Raw genomic sequence first — 19097 nt, 5'->3', positions numbered from 1 at the left:
CAGGTCAAGGCTAAGTCTAAGGTATTGCCCACCACAGCCTCCCAAGTACAGCCCATATCCACAAAGTCTGTGTTCTGTTTGCATTCTGGTGGGAGCTGAGCTCCCTAATCTGGCTCTGCAGCAGCCATGTCATATCATGATCCTTTTAGATACGGAGGATTTTGCTCTGCAGGCTGCTTGGGAGCAGCAGCATCTGAAAAGTGCCAGCTTGTTTATTCAGCTTGGGTCCTACTAAGCTCTCCCTGGTTTTCACAATGCTTTGAGCAGCCAGCTAACTCTGTGTTCCTTTCTTCCAGCTCTTCCACGTAGCATATGTCCTCATCAAATTTGCCAACTCCCCTCGTCCTGACCTCTGGGTGCTGGAGAGATCTACTGATTTTGGCCTTACCTACGAGCCCTGGCAGTATTTTGCCTGTAAGTATGCCAGTGTTCCAAGGGAGCTGCAGCTTCATGCCAGGTAGTGGAGCCACGGTGAAGACAGCTCTTTGTTCAAGCATGAGGCTGGGTTTGGAGTTTTTTAAAGAATACTCATTGGTGCTCACCCACATCTATGTGGATGCCAAAGTTGGCACCAGTGTCCATAGTTGTGCCTTGCTGATCTAGGTCTGGAACATGAGATTTGTTGTCATCGTCTCCTCCTTGCCATCCCCTCTCTGTCTGTCCTGTACTGTATCCAAACTGGCATATTTCAGCTCCTCCAGAAGCAAACCAGCTTCCAAGTGGCTGCTGTAACAGAAAAGTCTGGATGCAGAAAACAGTCCCTTTGTGCTTATCAGTACTGGAGCTCGGATACAGCCTGTGCAGGGCAGGGAACTGCTCTGCTGCCACGGTGCAAGGTGGGATCAGAGACAGCGGCTGCAAACAGTGGCTGCAGAGATCCAGTCTGTGCATTTGAGTTCTCTGATTAAAACCTGATGCCTTTGGAGAAACAGCTGGTTCTACAAAACCCTTCTCCCAAAGGGTCTGTGGGGTAGCCAGATGCTGAGGAACTTGTTAACCACTGACTCCTCACCGAAGCAGCAGCAGTAATTGGGAGAAGATGTGAGTTAAGAGCTACAGCCAGAGCTTAAAACCTGGCAAGGACAGGCCCCAGAGCACTCAGAGGCCTCGCTGTGGGTTGCCCCTAAAGACTCATATTTCTGGCTTACCTGTCAGCCTGTGCTTTATGTTTGCTTGGCCTTTTCTTGTGCAGGAAAGAGCTGCAGATATTTGACCTTAGGGTGGTAGCTCCTCTCCCCTCTGCTGTGTGCTAGTGGGGAACTGCTGCTGTCAGATTGCCTGCTCAGCTTTTTTCTGTCCTCTCTGAGATTTATCTTCCAGCTCTGAAGCATCTTGGGGTCTGTTACTGTCACATTATTGCATGGTTTGGGGCTGAGCAGGGAGCTCTTGCCCCGCTTGCTTGTTCCTGTGTGCAGTGGCTATGCTGCAATGGCTGGAGTCCTCTTCCCTCCTGCAGCACCAGTTCCCATTAGCACCCCCCTTGAGAAGTGACGTGCAGTGACCCAGCCCAGTGGAAAATTCCCATGAAAATAAAGAGGTGGCTGCTCCAAAACCTGCCAGATTCGCTAGCACAAGAAGTCCTTTGCAGAGGTTTATTTTTGGCCTGGGGAGTTCTGTAGGTGGTCTAATAAAAACACTGGTCAGTTCAGTAACAAGCAGCTGTCAGAAAGTGAAGTGTCCTCCAGAGACACCAGCAAACTGTGCCCTGGGTGACACCGTCCCCATGGGCTCAGTGCTGCCCCTTAAGCCCTGCTCATCATGGGGGTGTTGGGTTCCCCAGGCTGCCCCATGCTCCCCAGCCAGGCTGCTGAAGTGCTTTTGGGCTTATTCCTGTGGGATCAGGGAATGACTCATGGAAAGCATCTGTTGGTGCAGCTGAAGGGCTCTGGAGGGACCGTGGCAATGCAAATCCTCCATGCCTCACAGTGGGAGCTCCACACCATCCTCAGCCACCAAAGGAGAAGCAGGAGCCCTGGGAGAGCACCACTGGGGTGGTGTTTTTCTGCATGTCAAATGGGGACAGGATGTGAAGGATGCCCAGTCCCAGCTGCCCATCCAGGCCCACAGAGCCCCAGCTCATCATGTTGTGCAGGATCAGCCCACTTCATCTCACTTTGCTGGGCAGTGCCACCATGGAGGGGCAGGCAGCCATAGCACAGTGAGGCTCTGTCCTTTCCTCTGCCTAGGGCAGGCTTCTGCAGTTTGTTGTTTTCTTAAAGCATTGCTGTGATTTAAGGCTGATGGGTTGCTCTGGTTTAGCTCAAAGAGCCCAGGCTCTGGCTCACACGGTTGTGTAGATTTGTGGTAACTGGAGGAGTTCTTTGGTTTTCCCAAATAGCTGCTCTTGCCGAGCATCCTGTCTCCATGCCCAGCCATGAAATGATGGAAATCCCTCATCTTGAGCCAGTGGTGACAGGCTCCTCACCTGGGGCTTCAGAATAAATTGCCTTTAAAAAAGCATCTGGTAAAGCTAGGACTTGGTGGCCAGGGACCTGATGTTAAACGTTTCCACACCATCTTCCTGTGGATGCAGCCGAGCTCCTGCTGTTGCCAAAACGGTGTTTCATGGAGCGAGGCCACATTGCTGGAGATGAAGCAATGGAGAGAGATGAAATCAGGGGAGGCAGCAGCTCAATGTGCTTCCCCCTTCCTGTTCCTCCTGCCTGGCTTAGCCTACTACCCGTGCAGTACATGGAGTGATGGGCATGCCTTCTGGAGGCACATTGCAACAGGTTGGTGGATTATTCCCATGAATTAGGTTGATGTTTCCCCACCAGCTCCCTGTGAGCTGAGCAGCGCTGGCAGGAGCAGCAGGTTCTTTTGGCTGCCTTCTTCTTCTCCCTCCGGAGCATTGCACTGCTGAGAGCTCCTGGCACAGGTGAAATGGGATTAGGAAGGAGGAGCCTTTGCCCCAGGCTCTTCCCTGGGGGAACAGTCCTAGAGAGTGGCACTGTGTGGGTTTTTGCATGGGTAGATCTGGGTGCTCACCATCCAACACAATCAGGTCCTGAACTGCCCCAGCATGTTCGCTTGGCTCTGCCAACACACAGATGTCCAGAGCGTGCTGGACTTGCAGGAGCAGCAGTGCAGGGAAGCCAGGACATTCCTACAGCTGCAAGGAGAGCCTTGGCATGGAGTGTTCCCAAAGCAGGTTGCAGGGCCAGCAGTGTGACTGCCTTTAGCCAGCCTTGCATTGCCACTTAGTGGCAGGAGCCCTCGATTGCTGTCCCCAAGGGGTGGTTCTGAGTGGCTTTGGCATTTCTGTGGTGGCTGTGCCTTGTGGTTGCTCCCGCTGCATGGTTCTGTGCTGGCTCACCCTTTGGGAGCTTAAGGAGCCATGTGAACATGATGGTGTGAGCTCCTCCTCCATGAGCAGAGCTCTAGCAGCACAGAGCACTTCCTCAGTTCAGCACAAGCAGTGTAGCAAAGCCAGTGCCAGCAAGGCAACAAATTCAGAACAGGGCTGGATCTCAGGCTGGTTAAACTGTGAGCTTCATGCCAACACTCAGGGGTAGGTTTTCTCTGCAAGTTTTCACAGTGGGTACAGTGGCCATTCTCACTTCCCTCATTTGCTGCAGTAAGGTCATGTGCGACATTTTCTGACCATGCCTATTACTCTTATAGTGATTCCTTCCCTTAGTGGAGTATGTGAATGTTAGCAATGACAGAGTTAATGATACAAAGCAATCTCTGTGTAGTAAATGCTTTAAAAGGAGTATGCCCTCTTCTGTCCTGTTGCTTAGTGTGGGCAAATCAATACAGGGCTCTGAATTGTTCCTTTTCTCTTACTGCTCTCATCTCTGGTTGATGATCAGCTTCCAAGAGGGACTGCATTGAGAAGTTTGGACTGCAAACAGTGGATCGTATCACCAAGGATGACCATGCCATCTGCACCACGGAATACTCCCGGATTGTGCCTTTAGAAAACGGGGAGGTGAGAACTCCAGGGTTTCTCAGTGACTGGAGACGCTCTTAGTAATTGACTTTTGGATGCCATTTAAACTACTCAGTTAAACCAAAGGAGACTGGCAGGGAACCAATTCAGTTGTCTTGAAGGGAGGAAAAGATTGGGATCGGCTGAGGGAGAGATTAATTTCCTCCGTCTCACAGGATTGCACAGATTTGTTTTCACAGAACTACAGAATGGTTTGGGTTGAAAAGGACCTTAAATATCATCTGGTTCCCACTCCCTGCCATGGGCAGGAACACCTTTCACTAGGCCAGGTTGCTCCAAGCCCCATCCAATGTGGCTTTTTCCCTGCTTGCATTCACAGATTGTTGTCTCTCTGGTCAACGGGCGCCCAGGAGCCATGAACTTCTCCTACTCTCCTCTCCTGAGGAACTTCACGAAAGCCACCAACATCAGACTGCGCTTCCTGCAGACCAACACTCTGCTCGGGCACCTCATGGGCAAAGCTTTAAGGGACCCTACGGTGACAAGGAGGGTAAGGCACACCTTGATACCTCTTGCTAATGAGATGGAAGTGTTTGAGGGCTGTGCGTGTCACCTCTGGGGAGAAGACATCCCTGGATGCTGCCCATGGGGACTTTCTCTCTCTGTACTTGTGCTCCCCAAACGTCTGCAGCGATGCCACTGCTGCTGAGGCTGGAGCTGGAGGCAGCTTGGGAAGAACCGTGCTTAGCATCAACAGTGTGAAACTGGGAAATGCCTCCTGATACCACATGTGGCTTTCTGGCTGCGTTTGGAAACCTGACTTGTAGCTAATGGGCTCTGTTGGCAGTGGTGGGTCTTACTGTAGGCAGATATTGCAGCCTGCAAGGTCCAGCTTGTCACTGTGAGGGAAGTATCCCTACAAATTTTACTGTATAAAGTCCTGCTGAGTCCTGAGCAGGGCAGTTATGAAGTTTATGAATAAAGATACCAATGGCCAACTTTTCTTGTGCTCTCCAGTACTACTACAGCATCAAAGATATCAGCATTGGAGGGCGCTGTGTCTGCCACGGCCATGCAGACGTCTGTGATGCCAAAGACCCTAATGACCCCTACAGGTATGTTTTCCAATGTTCTGTGTAAAAGTGTTTGAATTGTGCTAAGAGTGAAAGATTCCAGTGTGAGTAGTGTCCTGGCCTGAGCTTATAGTTGTGCCAGCACTGTTGTTCATGGCTCTGCCCTGAGAGGGAATCAGCCAAAGTACCAGAAATTAAATGTTTGTTTAAACAGGCTATTATTCAGCTCTTTTTCAGGCAGTTCAGCTCCCTGTCTGGTTTCCCTGCCCTCAGCTTTGCCATCCCTATGGGAGCAGTGTGCTGGAATGGGATTCTGAACTTGCCCAGAGAAGTTTCTTGCATCCCACATGGCTTCTTAAGCACTGGGGCAGTGCTTTCATAAACAGATGGTCTCCCAAGAAACCAGAGACTCTACTGCCCATTTCTACTCATAAGAACCATAAATTGGTTATGTACATAGCTAAACTCTTCGCAAAAGAACAAGAGCATGCAAAGCAGTTACTTTTGGGCTCATGGGACTCTTCCCATCTGCCTTGGCAACTTGAAATGCCAAAGAGCTGCTTCAAACCATGAAAGTTTGCTTCTTAGACATCTGTTCGCAGCCTGAATGTTGCCTTTATGAAAGGGATGGATAAATTCAGCTGGACATTTAGATTCAGAAGGAAGCTTATATTTCTTTCTCATCAGGATCATGTAGAGCTTTTGGATCTCCTAAAATAAAATTCCACTGAGTCCGAGCCAAGGTTAAAGCTGCTAAGTACTAAAACAAAGATGTATTGGTAAGCAAGCCTGCCTTGGTATGCCAAACTCTGACAAAGGGAAGTTCATAAATATTTGAATGCACAGTTCCTTGGTTTTGTTTTAGCCTTTGGTGCTGCTGGATGCAGCATCTGTGTACTAAGGCAAAAGTGCTTCATGGTGCTAAGTGATTTTAACATCTTGGGTGTATTGTTGGCTCAGGACTCTCCAGGAAGGGAGGGAAAACAGAGGGAGATGTGTCGGGAATCCTTGTTCAGTGCCACTTCTGCTGACAACTGTCTCTGCCTCCCCAAATTCTCCTCCTCCACTCTCATTGGGATGCATTTGGCATCTTCGCCCTTGGCCACAAACCACGCTCTAATGTTGCAGCACATGTTCATAAGCAGCTGTTGCATTTCACCCAGAGCAGGTTGTGCTTGCCAGGAGGAGAAAACATTTCCTACTTGGGTGCTTTGTACAGTCAGCACATAACATCTGTAAAGCCCTTTGGGATACATCAGGACAAAGATGCTGGGTAAACAGAACTTCTCTTGGCATTGCTGTACCCTGTTAGCAAGCCCAGGAGCATGGAGAAGTCAGCAGAAATACAACACTTGCAGTTGAGAAAATGAGTAATTGGTGAAATGCTGCCATTCTCCAAGGCTCCAGCAGCAGCTGTGTCCAGCCTTCCCACTGAAGTGGACACTGCTGGGCAGTCATCCCACCCCTTCTGCCCTCAGCTAGCCCAGAGCCAGCACAGTGATACCTGCCATAACACTGCAGACAAGAGACATCGCAAAGGCAGTTTGGGCTCAGATGCACTGTCCCTTCATGTCATGGGCCCCAGCTGTCAGAAACATGTAATTTCTTCAGAAATCTGTGCAGTCCATCTGAGCAGGAGTGTGCTGTGTCCCTCTGCACATGTCCCTCTTCAGATGCTGATGTGCGACAGCAACAGGGCAAGGAAATGCAAATAGAGGGAGACAAGGAATGTGAATTGGCCCAGCACTATTAAAAATCCCAGTTATGCCTCAGCCTGTCTGGGAGGCCTCTGCTTCTCATTTTAACTTCTCTCTTCTGCACATGCCTGTGTTTCTTGTGCCTGTTGCCCAAAAAGGCAGGACAAGCACTTTGATAGAGGTGAGGTGAGCTAGTAATCTTGGCAAAGGCTTTAGGACATGATGGAGCGTGTTCGTGAGCTGACTTCCTGGCCATAAATGATAATGTTTACCCAGCTTTGGAAAGCTTCTCTGAAGTGCCAAGTTATGGAGCCTGCACATCCAGCTGTGTTAAGCTGGTAGCACGTCTGGTCCCCGTTTGCATATGTGCAAGGGCCTCAGTGTGTGGGCAGCTACAGCCTCCTCAAGGGTCTTTGCATCTGTTGCAACTGTCTCTCTTGGCCCCAGAATCAAATGGGCTGCATCAAGGGACATCGTCCTGGTTAAAGGTGAACACCAGAGGATCAGGCATAAACCTTTCTCCTGGCAAACCCCATGAGCAGTGAGACAAGCATCAGCAGGGACCTGGCATGTTGTAGGTGGAGAGCCCAGGCAGGAACCATGCATTAACACATGGCTGCTGTTGATGTGAGCACAGGAGAACCCTGCAAGTGCTCTGCTTCTGTCTCATAAGAGCAACTCTCTCTGTGGGTTCAGTGCCCCATCACAGGTGCCACAAGAGAGGAGACAACCAGAAAGCCCAGCTGCTGTTTCTGTGCCTGATGCTGAAGATAGCCAGCAAGACAACAGCAGCCTGACTGGTTAGAAGCAGTTCTGCAGGAGGAGATCAAGCATGCTTTCCCACAGCTGAATCCTGAATCTTTCCCATTATGGAAGGGGAAAACACCATGTGTACTGGTAGATCTGTGAATCACTTTTGCAGGTGATTTTCCCTCAGCACAGTGAGAAGCATACTGAGGAAGGGGCTGGTTTTTCTTGGTTGTGCTACTTACATGTCCTGGTCAAAAGCAGATGCAATGCTTGTGTGCTGCTCTGTCTGACCCAGCTGCTCACTGGATATTGTTCTTAGTCTCTGTTACTGAGCATCTGTTCCAGTGGGAAGATTGTGGTTTTATTTTTTATGGCAGGATGACCAGGAAATATGTGCTATGTGAACACAGCCGCTCCCTCTTCTTCCTTGTATATATTCAATCAATGAAACATGTAAATATTGTGGCTTATGCACATTTGTGCATAATTCACTCGCAGCAGAGACTCGGCACAAGGTGCCGTAAAGCTGCTGTGATAGATGAGCTCTCCAAGAGGTTGTTGCTAACTCTGGACAGCAGAGACTAAATAAATAGCTCCTTCTCCATCTGAAATGTGCATCTTTACTCATTGAGTGCCATCTTTTTGCATTCTGGGAACTGAACCAGTGCTTTCAAACATCTTGGACATTAAAGAGCAGGAGCGTGTGGCTGGAGCCACGTCCTCCAGCCAGGGAGATAAACACTGCTCAGTAGGTTTATACGTTGCCTGACTCAGTGACCATCTTTCTCCACACATAGGTATATGGCTGAAGCAAACATGCTGAGTGTTGTCCCAAGATTTCAGATCATCCCATATTTCATTTTAATGAGTTCACTTCTCCCATGCTCTGGCTATTCACTGTATGTACACTTGCAGGTCCCGCATCTTAAAAATACATGTAGGTAGAAAGCACTCAGCTCCCTGCAGCCTTGGTGGAACGTGGCTGCACTCCTGCATCTCACCCAGAATGCCTGCTCCATTTTTTCCTAATGTTGTAAGAAATTACATTTATTTTTAAACACAGCTTTTGAATGGAAAAGCATTGAAGGAGGGAGAGATGGGAGTGGCAGCCCAGCCCTGAGGGGAAATGAGTAATAACAGATAAAAGCTGGAACATGCTGTATTATCCATAAGTCTAATACAACAGAAAGCATTTGTGTTGGAAGGGAATCGCCTTCTGCTAAGTGGAAGTTTTGGAGGTGATGTCACTGATGTTAATGAATCACCGTTGCGGTCGAGCAGGGACAAGATCCGTCAGTCCACTGCTCAGATTTCTTGCCTGGTGCCTCTGGAGCCGCCTGTTTACCCAGCACAGCCCAGCCTGTGCTGGCTGGGAAGAGCAGGAGGTGCATTGTACAGGGAGCGTGGGGCCAGCATCTGCTAAAGGACTTAATTCAAGTTTCACGGCCTTCCTCTCTCAAGCATAGGTATACCTGGAGGAGCAGATGGGACCCGTGTGGCCCCGTCCCTCTCTGGCTCTGGGCTACCATTTATTCCTCTCACGCTGCCCTTGCACAGTGGTGGGGACATCTTTGTGCACCATGCAATTCCCCCTCAGGTAATTCGCTTCAGCTCAGGCTGCCACCTCCAACCATTTCACATTTTATTGTCTGGGCAACAGCACACTGATTTTAATCTAATCCATGTCTCCATGTGAAGAAAATAAGAGTGATGGTGGAGAAGGAAGGGAGAGAATGGCACTGGAGGAGCAAAGTTTGGCTCAGAAAAGATATAAATCAGCAATTCAAATGTTAAAAAAAGTCTTGGAATCCTCTTTTTAGAATATTTGGATTAACAAACATCCCTCATTTGATCCCTGTCATGGCCACGGGCTTGGCTCTGCCTCATTCCTCTCCCTTACAGGCTGCAATGCGACTGCCAGCACAACACCTGCGGCGGGTCCTGCGATCGCTGCTGCCCCGGCTTCAACCAGTTCCCGTGGAAGCCTGCCACAGCCGACAGCGCCAACGAGTGCCAGCGTGAGTTGGAGTGGGGTTTTCCTTCCTTTTCCAGCTGCTTTGCAAGGCACAGCTTGCCCTGTGCTTCACTAGCCCCTTGGTGCAGTGCAGAGCAGCTGTTCATTGCAGTGGTGGGGTTTGTGGTGTGGGGCACTGGGGGAAGTGGAGGTCACTGGCACTGCAGAAGAGAACACTTGCACGGTGGTTAACTGTGCTCAGTCGAGGCTCACACGCTCACACGAGGAGGCCCATTAGGTCTAATGGGACTTTGATTCTGCTTCTGTTCCTGTTCCTCCCCCATGTCTAAGAGTTCTTGCAGGCAAGTCTCATTGCTCAATTCTGTCTCCAAGATGAATTACATTTGGATGTGCTTACACACAGGATGTCTTTATTTGTCCAGAGAAACCTTTGGTAAATGCCGACAGTGGAATTTATGCTGCACTGGGAATGCAGAGCATGGAGCTTACAAACTCTCTTACAAACTTGGGGCAGCAAAGGACAGTTGGATCATAATCTTGTGGGTTTGTAAAGAGCTCACCTCTATCCCGGATGGGATAAAAGAGGCAAGAATGTTGCCCTCTAAACCAGACTACTTGAGGCCCCAAAGTTGGGTAATTTCTTTCTCGTCTGTACATGCCTGCACGAATTTTACTTCTGATTTTGTGTCTGCTGCGTTCTTCCACTTGCAGACTGGGCTTTGTGAGAGAGTTGCTGCTTCTGTGGTTTTGAACTGGAGCGCTTCTGGGAGCTTGGGTGATCCTGTAATCCCCCAGATGCATTCAAGCATCTTTCCTCATTAAAAGTAACCCATCCAAAGTCAAACCCACAAGAAAGAGTCCATATCTCAAGATCCAGCTGGTAACTGAAGGGTCTTCATGGACTGATGGCTTAGCAAATGTCTGTCTGTACTTACAGCTTGCAATTGCAATGGCCATGCCTATGACTGCTACTACGACCCAGAGGTGGATCGCCACAAAGCCAGCAAAAGTCGTGAAGACAAGTTTGAAGGGGGAGGTGTTTGCATTGACTGTCAGGTAGGCCTGAAGAACTCCCCTGGAAAAGGTTGTTGCAGATCGTTGTGTTTGTTTCTGCTGTTGCTGGCAGCTCCACCAACCCCCTCAAATACCTCCTGTTACCTTAGTTAGTTCTCTCCCTAGAAATTTAGTCTTAGGCGTAGATTAAAGGAGTGCACACCAGTAATGAAACTAGCACTTGGGTTCATAGCTGTCCCCTGGGTACAATCATTACCTTTCTGGACGCAGATGTTGGGAGGAACAGGTTGGTGGTGAGCACATTGGGAAGTTCCTGCCTGGTTTGCAGTGCTCAGTGCTCTCTGGATCTTTCTCTGACCACCAAAATACTAGTCTCCTCAGTCTCTGAAGTTCCCAGTGGAAGTGGGGAAAGTGGCTCTTCTGCTCCCAAGGTGACTGGTTAATTCATGTGCTGGTATGAAACTTCTAGCTGTACTTTCTTGCTGGGAGGAACCAGATTGCTCCCATCCTCTTAGCACAAAGTGGGCAGGGCATTTTACCATCCGAAGCAAGTGAAATGGGCTCGAGGTCAGTATGAGCCTGGCTCATACTGCCTTTATAGCAGGATGCAGTTTTCAAATTGATGTATGTGAAATTGTGAGCAGATTTAGGTCTTCTGTGTGCTGACACGCCTGAAGCTGTTAGTAAACCTGGCAGATGAGCATGAATCCTGCAGGTAGAGGAACTGACGCCCCTCTAACCCACTGTCTTTCAGCATCACACCACCGGCATAAACTGCGAGAGGTGCATCCCAGGATACTATCGGTCCCCTGACCACCCCATTGACTCTCCATATATTTGCTATCGTGAGTGTGATCTCCTCTGCAGGTTGTAGGTGCTCTCCTGGACTCGTTGATGCTGGGGAGGGTGGACTACAGTGTTGGCCTGAGAGATTTTTCTGGTCTGGTAAATCTGGCACCATGTTGTGGCCACATGAGCTTTTTTTTTTTGGAGATACTTGTGTGCATGCAGACAGTATGTGTGTCTGCAGCCTCTGTGAGACCAGAAGTGGTGGCATGTTCCAAGGCTGGAACAAGCTAAAAATGTGTTGTCTTCTTTGCTGTTCCCAGGGGGAAATCAAGTCTTAGCTGTCATCTCTGTGCTCTTTCAGGGCGCAATTGCAGACCATTGGTGTCGATGTCCCAAGACAGGGATTTCTAGGCAGGAGTGGGTTATATCCTTGCTGGGGAGCCCAGCTCTGTCTGGGGGCTACGACTCATCAGCTGTTCTGTACTGCATCCTTGTGACTGTTGCCACCACCACAGCATTTGGGCATTTGGGGTCTCCTGGAGAATCCAGTCGGGGTGTGCTGCTTTACTTGAGACCTCACAGTGGGACAAGCACAGTGGCAGCAGTTCCTCTAAAGCAGACCCAATCTCTCTCTATTTTTGGAGAGCATTTGCAGCAGATGGTGGGGTCTCTTCCAGAGGCTCTGTGTTGTAGCGATGCGTCTGTGGTGCTCATGGCTGTGAGCACAGTCAGTGACAACCGCTGCTGGCTTGTCCCTCCCTGCAGGGTGTAACTGTGAGTCTGACTTCACCGATGGTACCTGTGAGGACCTCACCGGCCGCTGTTACTGCAAACCCAATTACACCGGGGAGCACTGTGACGCCTGCGCCGAGGGGTACCTCGACTTTCCTCACTGCTACCGTAAGTGGGGGCTGTGGTCAGGTCTGGGACCCCACAGACCTGTGGGGTGCAGGAAGAGCCAACAGCTCCAGTTGGGGCTGCTCTCCAGGTGCCTTTTCCCCATGACATGTGGCACTCCTGTCCCAGGAAGGGTTCTTGCAGGTGGAGACAAGTCCACATATGGCTTGGGTGGAAGCTGTACCAGAGCTGGGTTGGGCTGAATCCAGCTCTCTGGAGTCAACAGGAGCTTCCCATTTGGCTGAGGTCTCATCTCTCCCTTTCTGTGAAAGTCCTCTTTCCAGATCCCAGGTTAAGAATGGCTATAATGGACCTTTGTTTAGTGGAATGTCTGCACTTTGTTCCATGTTCCACATCTGCATTCGGCCTGTTCAGCTGTGGGACCATCAACCCCTTGATATCCCGACACAACTTCTTTGAGTGTGTGTGATGACCTGTGCAATGTCTCTTTCTCTGTGCAGCCATTCCAGCTTTCACTCACAACGACACTGGAGAACAAGTGCTTCCTGCAGGACAGATAATAAGTAAGCAGTGCCATTTTCCTTGATTTTTTTCTCAATCACCATACTATTTCTGTTATATCTCACCATCCAATGCAAGATCAGGTCTTCAGCTTACAGGGCACATGTGTTGTAAGAGACAGCCCTGACAGAGAGTGGTTTTGAGAGGGGATGCAGCTGATGGGAATGTCTCTTCTGGCCTCCCTGTAAAGGAACATCCTTTAAGATCACAGAGGGGCTGTGGCTGAGATGGAACCCGAGCGGAGTTCTCCCAAATCTGAGCCTTTGGGTCCACATACAAACGTGTCCTTCTGCCACACCTGCTTGCCCTGTGTTTTCTGTGTGGTGGGTCCATGCTGATGGCCCCTCTGCCCAGAGCTGCTTGCTGCGTTGCTTTCTCTGTTTTGAAAGCTCATCCGTGCTCTCCTCCCTGCTCCCCTCCACCTCCCTCCTCTCTTGTACTCACTTGTCTCAGTTCCTCTCCCTTGAGCTTTTTTGTCTCTTTTCTCACGGAATCGTCCCTCAACTCATGCTCTGCACTGTGCTCCAGATAACCTTTTCCTTCCTCTGATACTTTAAACTCTTATCTTCCAGACAGTTTTTTTCTTTCCTGAGCTGCAGTGTCTCACTTCCTTTCTCATTTCCCCACCTCCCCTTCCCTCTGGTTCTTGGATGATTTTTGCCCTTCCCTCTCCCAGCTCTGGTGCTGTCAGGGAAGGCAGGGCTAGCCTCAGCGCTGCTTGCCTGCAGCACCCACTTGCCTTGGCAGTGGGAAGGTCTCAGGTGCAGCTGAGCATGGAGTGACCAGAGAGAAAGCCCAAACCCCAGCGTGATTAGCTGAAGGTTCTGGTTATTCCTGCACATCTCTTGGGCAATGCTGCACTGAATCAGCTCTGTGGCTGAGGTCTCCCAACCACCCTGCAACCCCACGAGCCTGGTGTATTCATCACCTGAGCAGGGTTTGGTTAAAACACTTGCATCTTGTAGGAATGTTATTAGGAGGTAAACGCTTGAGCTGTTGCCTCTCATACCTTCCCTGTCCTTACGGGTCATCTGCCCAGCAGTAGAGATGGACTGATGGTGTGTGGTGTTTCTTGTGTGTGCCCCCACTCCAGACTGTGACTGCTACGCCGGTGGGACTGAAGGCAACGCCTGTCGCAAAGACCCTCAGGTGGGGATGTGCGTGTGCAAACCCAACTTCCAGGGCACACACTGTGACCAGTGCTCCCCAGGCCACTACGGACCCGGCTGCCAGCGTGAGTGACTCAGGGTTAGCAGCCCCAAGCTCGCCCTGCTGGGGAGGAGTGTGCCTCTCCCTGTCCTCCGCTCACCCTGGAGTGGAGGAATTCTCCAGCCCCCCTTCCAAGTGACAAATTCCCATGACTTTTGCTGGTATAGTCCACCCAGCCCTGACCCTCCAGCATCCTCCCACCCTGGGGGGCTCTTGGGAAATTCCCTATGGATATAAGCTATGGGCCAGGCACGCTTGCTGTCAGCTGTGTCCCCCATGGTTTCTCCACCATTTCCACCCCAGAGGAACAGGCTCTCTGGCTTTCCTAGGAAGAGTAAAGGTGGAGAAGCTGCTTATTTATTAGTGCCCCTGTTGCTTTCCAGCTTGCCAGTGCTCCGGCCCCGGTCAGTACGATGGCACCTGCGACAGCGAGACAGGGCAGTGTCTGTGTCGAACGGGATTTGAAGGGCACTTGTGTAACCAGTGCGCTCCCGGCTACTTCAATTACCCTCTGTGCCAGCGTGAGTATCTGTCAGCCGTAGGCCTGGGTGGGCATGCACACAGCCAGAGTCTTCTGGCAGGTTCTGAAGGACTTGAAACTGGTTTTGTGGGTGTTTTGGAGGATACAGCGATGGGCAAGGACCAACAGTTTGAATGCTTAGAACACCACCTAAGTGCCCATCTAGGAACCTCGGGAAGAAAACCATATTACCATGAGCTTTGCCCCATGCTCCAGCACCAGACACACGGTTTCTCTCTGTTGCAGTATGTGGCTGCAGCGCGGTTGGGACCCTGCCAGGAGGCTGTGACTCTGATGGGAATTGCTTCTGCAGACCCGAGTTTGCTGGGCCACGGTGCGAGCAGTGCAGCCCTGGGTACCACTCCTACCCCCACTGCTATGGTAAGGGCATTAACCTTCAATCACCTGCTGAGAAACATGCCTATTTTTGCAAGTTTTGGTGTTTCTCGAAATCAAAACCCATATGGTTTTCACTGTGAATTTGGCAGGCTTGTTTTGGAGGTCATGGATCATGCCCAAGCCGGGAAGACAGTAGTTTTTATCAGTCATGCTTCCTCATCACAACCCTGTTGTGAGCTGGTATCTCAGCTTGTGCCTTTTTTGTCTTCTTAGCATTAACCTACTAAACTGTTGAGGAATGTTGAATGGGCTGTAAAAAACCCTCAGTGGCATTTTTGTGGTATGGCCATGACTCCAGTCAAAAATACTGCCTGTCTTTCCAGGGGATTAAGGAATTAATTTAGTTCTGATGGAAATGGCTAATTCCTGTGGGGCTGAATGATGATTCAGACCAGCAGTGGTTGGCCTTGAATCATCAGGCTACTGAGACTCCTGCTCTTACAGCTTGCTCCTGTGATTCCCGGGGTGCAGTGGACAACAACTGCAGCCCTGCTGGCCAGTGCCGATGCCACATGAACTTTGCAGGACATACCTGCAGCCAGTGTGCCCTGGGCTTCTACGGGTACCCCAGCTGCACACGTGAGTAACCACCATCCGATCTCGGGGAAGGGAAGGGAATAGCTGCTGCGGCTGGCTTTGTAATGGCTTTCCTTTCCATAACCAGCCTCCTGGGGAGGTTTAGATTGGATATTAGGAAAACTTTCTTCCCCAAAAACGTTGTCAAGCACTGGATAAGGGGAAGTGGTGGAGTATTTATATGTGTGTGTATATATATATATATGTGCGTATATATATATATGTGTGTGTGTATATATATGTGTGTATATATATATATATATAAAAAAATACCTGGAGATATTAAAAGACATGTAGATGTGGCACTGAGGGACATGGTTTAGTGGTGGGGGTGGGCGGGGTATGGTTGGACTTCATGATCTTAAAAGTTCTTTTCCAACTTAAATGATTCCATGATCCTGTGATTCTATCCACTTCCATGGGCTCTGAATCGCAGAGCTGCTGGTGCCGGGGCTGAGCAATGCCTGTGGCAGGGCTGCATACTCCTCCCAGCAGTATCCCTATCTCCCTCCCTGCTGGCAGTCCGACTGGAAGCCAGATGGACTCACATGTCTCCCGGCAAGAATTTAGTGCTCATTAAAAAATCATCTGTGATACAATTTCCCTGAAGCAACAAAAGAGCATCATCACCCTCTTGCACCATACTAAATGTAGACGCCTGAGCTGCAGCCAGCTGGCAGAGGGCTGCTCACAAATGCTGATGCCGGCGATATGCCTTTGAAGAGGCTGGAGGCAGAGATGAAGTGGTCTCACAGGAGTTAGTAGTCACTTCTGGGTTTGGTATTTTTTGTTTCATAAAGCACTGTCCAAATTGCAGAGCTGTAGAGGAATCACAGCAGGGATAAAAAGAGAACCTGGTTTGTTTTTAATCTGTTGTTTTATGAACAGTGTTTTGCTGTTAGCCAGTCTGGGGGTGTCAGCCTAAACCATCCCCTTTGGCAGGGATTTGAGGAGTGCTGGCTGGGCAAGGAGGGCACAGGCAGCTCCCTGGCAGCTCGCTGACCTTTCATGTGATAGGGCAGCAGGATCTCGACATGCATTCGCAGCAGACAAGTCATGCAGGAAGCAGCAGAGCCATTGCCCTGCCCTTGCCCCCGGCTGCCGGCCCAGCTGCCCACATACAACATCCTCAGGGCAGACCCTGATGGCCAAATGGGCGTTTGGGTGCAAATGGGCTGATGTGTCACTGGTTGCTGACCTTTAGGGGATGAAATCACACATTCCCCTTTTCCTTAGCCAAAACTTCTCCCCACCTCCAGAAATACGCATAAATGTATGTAAAAATAGGTGTGATAAACATTGCAGCTTCTGTTCTTTTTTGGTTTTCTTTAAAAATGGGGTGTTTTCAACCAAAAGCAAAGAATGAGTGTGCATGTTATTTATAACCCATATTTCTGGCTGCTTTGATGGGGATGAAGGTCAGGCAGACAAAAGAGGTTGCTGGTGGGAAGCCTTGAATGCAGGAGCCCCTGTGCCCTGCTGCTTCAGCACTTGCTGTCCCCTCTCCTGCAGCTTGCCAGTGCTCCCGGGAGGGCTCCCTGCACAGCACCTGCAACCAGGACACAGGGCAGTGCAGCTGCCGGCCCAGGGTGACGGGGCTGCGCTGCGATAGCTGCCTGCCGGGCGCCTATGGATTTCCACACTGTGAAGGTAATGGCCTCAGGCTGTACCAGGGGAGGTGTAGACTGGATATTAGGAACAATTTCTTCACCAAAAGGGTGGTCAGGCATTGGAACAGCTTGCCCGGGGCAGTGGTGGGGCAGGGATGTGGGTGAATCGCCATCCCTGGAAGTGTTCGAAACCGTGTAGACGAGACCCTGGGTGGTATGGTTTAGTGGTGGCTGTGGCAGTGCTGGGGAAGTGGTTGGACTTGATGATCTTAAAGGTCTTTTCCAACCTAGCTGATTCTATGGTTCTCACTCCCTCATGTGGTATGACTCCAGTGGTTTGGGACATAGTAGTGTGGTGCTGGTAAATGGGCTTATCATCCCTCAAGAGTTTTGCAAGGGAAAGAAAAACCCCCTTTAGGGACAAGGTGTGAGCTCTATAGATCACTCCTTGTGTCTCTCTTTTCCAGTGGGCTCCTGTAACCCAGCAGGGTTAGTGACTGCAGATCCCTCGCTGGCCCCGGTGAGTATTGAATGAACCCACCAAACCCTGCAGGTCATTTTTGCATGATCCCCTTATTCTCACTTTGGGCCAAGTCCTTCCTTAAGCTCAGCCTTAAAGCAGCCATTACCCACACCAGAGTATCAGACAGCACATTCAGGCACCATGCTGCAAATTCTCACCTGCTCTTTTCTCCCTCTCCCTTTCCCCAGGGCTCCTGTGCGTGTCGGGCATACGTTGAAGGCCCAGCTTGTGACAGATGCAAGCCCTTATACTGGAACCTGACTCCAGAGAACCCTTACGGCTGCCTGAGTAAGGAAATGGCATTTGCACAGCCCCAAAAAGTCCCTTTAGTGTTGTAATCGTGCAAGACCCAAACCCAAGCCAGTGGGGACCATCATTGGTGGATGGAAGGGGGGGATGTCCTTCCTTTCGTCTTCACCCTGAAGTGATGTCAAAGCTGGAGTGGTCTCGGTAACCTCCACCTGGAGCGGGGAAAGGCTGGAGCCTGGAGCTTTTTGTTTGGGATGAAACACAGGGGTCATGCAATGAGTTGTGCCATTCGCAGCCCTCCCTGGAGACTTAATTTTCTATGGCCAATGTTTTTGGTACTTGTGTCCTCGACAGTAATTGTCCAAAATTAAACATGAGCTCTTGTGCAGCACAACCCTCTACTTGACCAGTTTCCAGCTCCACTTAACCCAGCCAGTGTCCTCCTGTCCCCCATCAGGCTTCTTCTCAGGGGCTGATCGATCTTACAGCTTTCTTGTTCACCTCCTTCTCTCCAGGCTGCAAGTGTGAGACCAGGGGCACCATCAGTGGCATCGCAGAGTGCCAGCAGGTGGGTTTGCTCCTCTCTGCTTCCGAGCATGTGCTGTGTTGGGAGTGTTTCAGCTCTGTCTCTCCCAGCAGCTGCTGGAGAAGCCAGTCCTGACGCTGAGCTCTCAAAGGTTGCACCACAGCCTGGGCTTGCATGAGAACACAGGATTAAGACCTGTCATAAATTAGGCACCTAAATATTTCTGGGTCAGGCCCAGGATGCTTGGCTTTTTGTTTGCCTACACTGTTGGGTCATTTATGTGGCCACCCACACACAGGAAGCCATGTAGAGCATAAAACTCAGAATGCTTCTCCAGTGTCTCAGACTAGGACCCAAATAACTGAGAAACAGCTTAGATGTGGCGTGAAGGAATGAGCTTCCATGCCTGCTTCTGTCCTAGGGTGATGGGCAGTGTTTCTGCAAGCCAAATGTCTGCGGCCAGTTCTGCTCGACGTGCAAAGACGGCTACTTCAACATGGAGAATGCAAACTACTTTGGCTGCCAAGGTGAGCCCCCTTCCTGATGTGTGGGGTGAATGGGGGGGCACGAGAGCTGACCCTGGCACAAGCAGCTCTGCATATACTGACTGTTGGCCGTGGAAAGACAGGGCAGGAGATGTCCCACCTCTTCTTTTTGATCTTACCATGGCCCAGAGCAGGGGCTGGGTCTTGCTGTGGATCTGCAGACCTGAATTCATGCTTTTGCCACCATTGGACACAGGTTCGCCAGGCTGGGGAGTGGAAAGGTTTCCCCTTGGGTGCTAGAAACTGGTGTGTTTTAACCACTGGCCATGTCCTTCCAGCTGTTCCCATCCCTCCTGTTGGGAGCAGGTGGGCATGTAGGGTTGTCTGC

The 19097-nt window shown here is 50.4% G+C and overlaps 1 protein-coding gene across 1 annotated transcript in view; it reads left to right on the top strand.

Annotated features, from left to right (window-relative positions):
* Window positions 1-18751, top strand: part of LOC104403921 (laminin subunit alpha-5-like) — a gene marked incomplete at both ends in the record, with an annotated part of 48895 nt that extends 30144 nt beyond the window's left edge. Inside the window, 18 exons of the mRNA XM_010012215.1 lie at window positions 297-414; window positions 3816-3934; window positions 4275-4445; window positions 4913-5010; window positions 9318-9433; window positions 10328-10446; window positions 11159-11249; window positions 11959-12093; window positions 12552-12614; window positions 13706-13846; window positions 14205-14342; window positions 14588-14722; window positions 15185-15319; window positions 16829-16966; window positions 17394-17446; window positions 17638-17737; window positions 18214-18266; window positions 18646-18751. Coding sequence (XP_010010517.1) covers window positions 297-414; window positions 3816-3934; window positions 4275-4445; window positions 4913-5010; window positions 9318-9433; window positions 10328-10446; window positions 11159-11249; window positions 11959-12093; window positions 12552-12614; window positions 13706-13846; window positions 14205-14342; window positions 14588-14722; window positions 15185-15319; window positions 16829-16966; window positions 17394-17446; window positions 17638-17737; window positions 18214-18266; window positions 18646-18751 — 2029 coding nt within the window. The remainder of the gene's footprint in view (window positions 1-296; window positions 415-3815; window positions 3935-4274; window positions 4446-4912; window positions 5011-9317; window positions 9434-10327; window positions 10447-11158; window positions 11250-11958; window positions 12094-12551; window positions 12615-13705; window positions 13847-14204; window positions 14343-14587; window positions 14723-15184; window positions 15320-16828; window positions 16967-17393; window positions 17447-17637; window positions 17738-18213; window positions 18267-18645) is intronic.
* Between the last annotated feature and the right edge of the window lie 346 nt (window positions 18752-19097).

The sequence above is a fragment of the Nestor notabilis genome, unplaced genomic scaffold (assembly GCF_000696875.1).
Source record: "Nestor notabilis isolate BGI_N333 unplaced genomic scaffold, ASM69687v1 scaffold18373, whole genome shotgun sequence".
Lineage (NCBI taxonomy): Eukaryota > Metazoa > Chordata > Aves > Psittaciformes > Psittacidae > Nestor > Nestor notabilis.
This window is presented reverse-complemented; position numbering and strand designations above follow the sequence as displayed.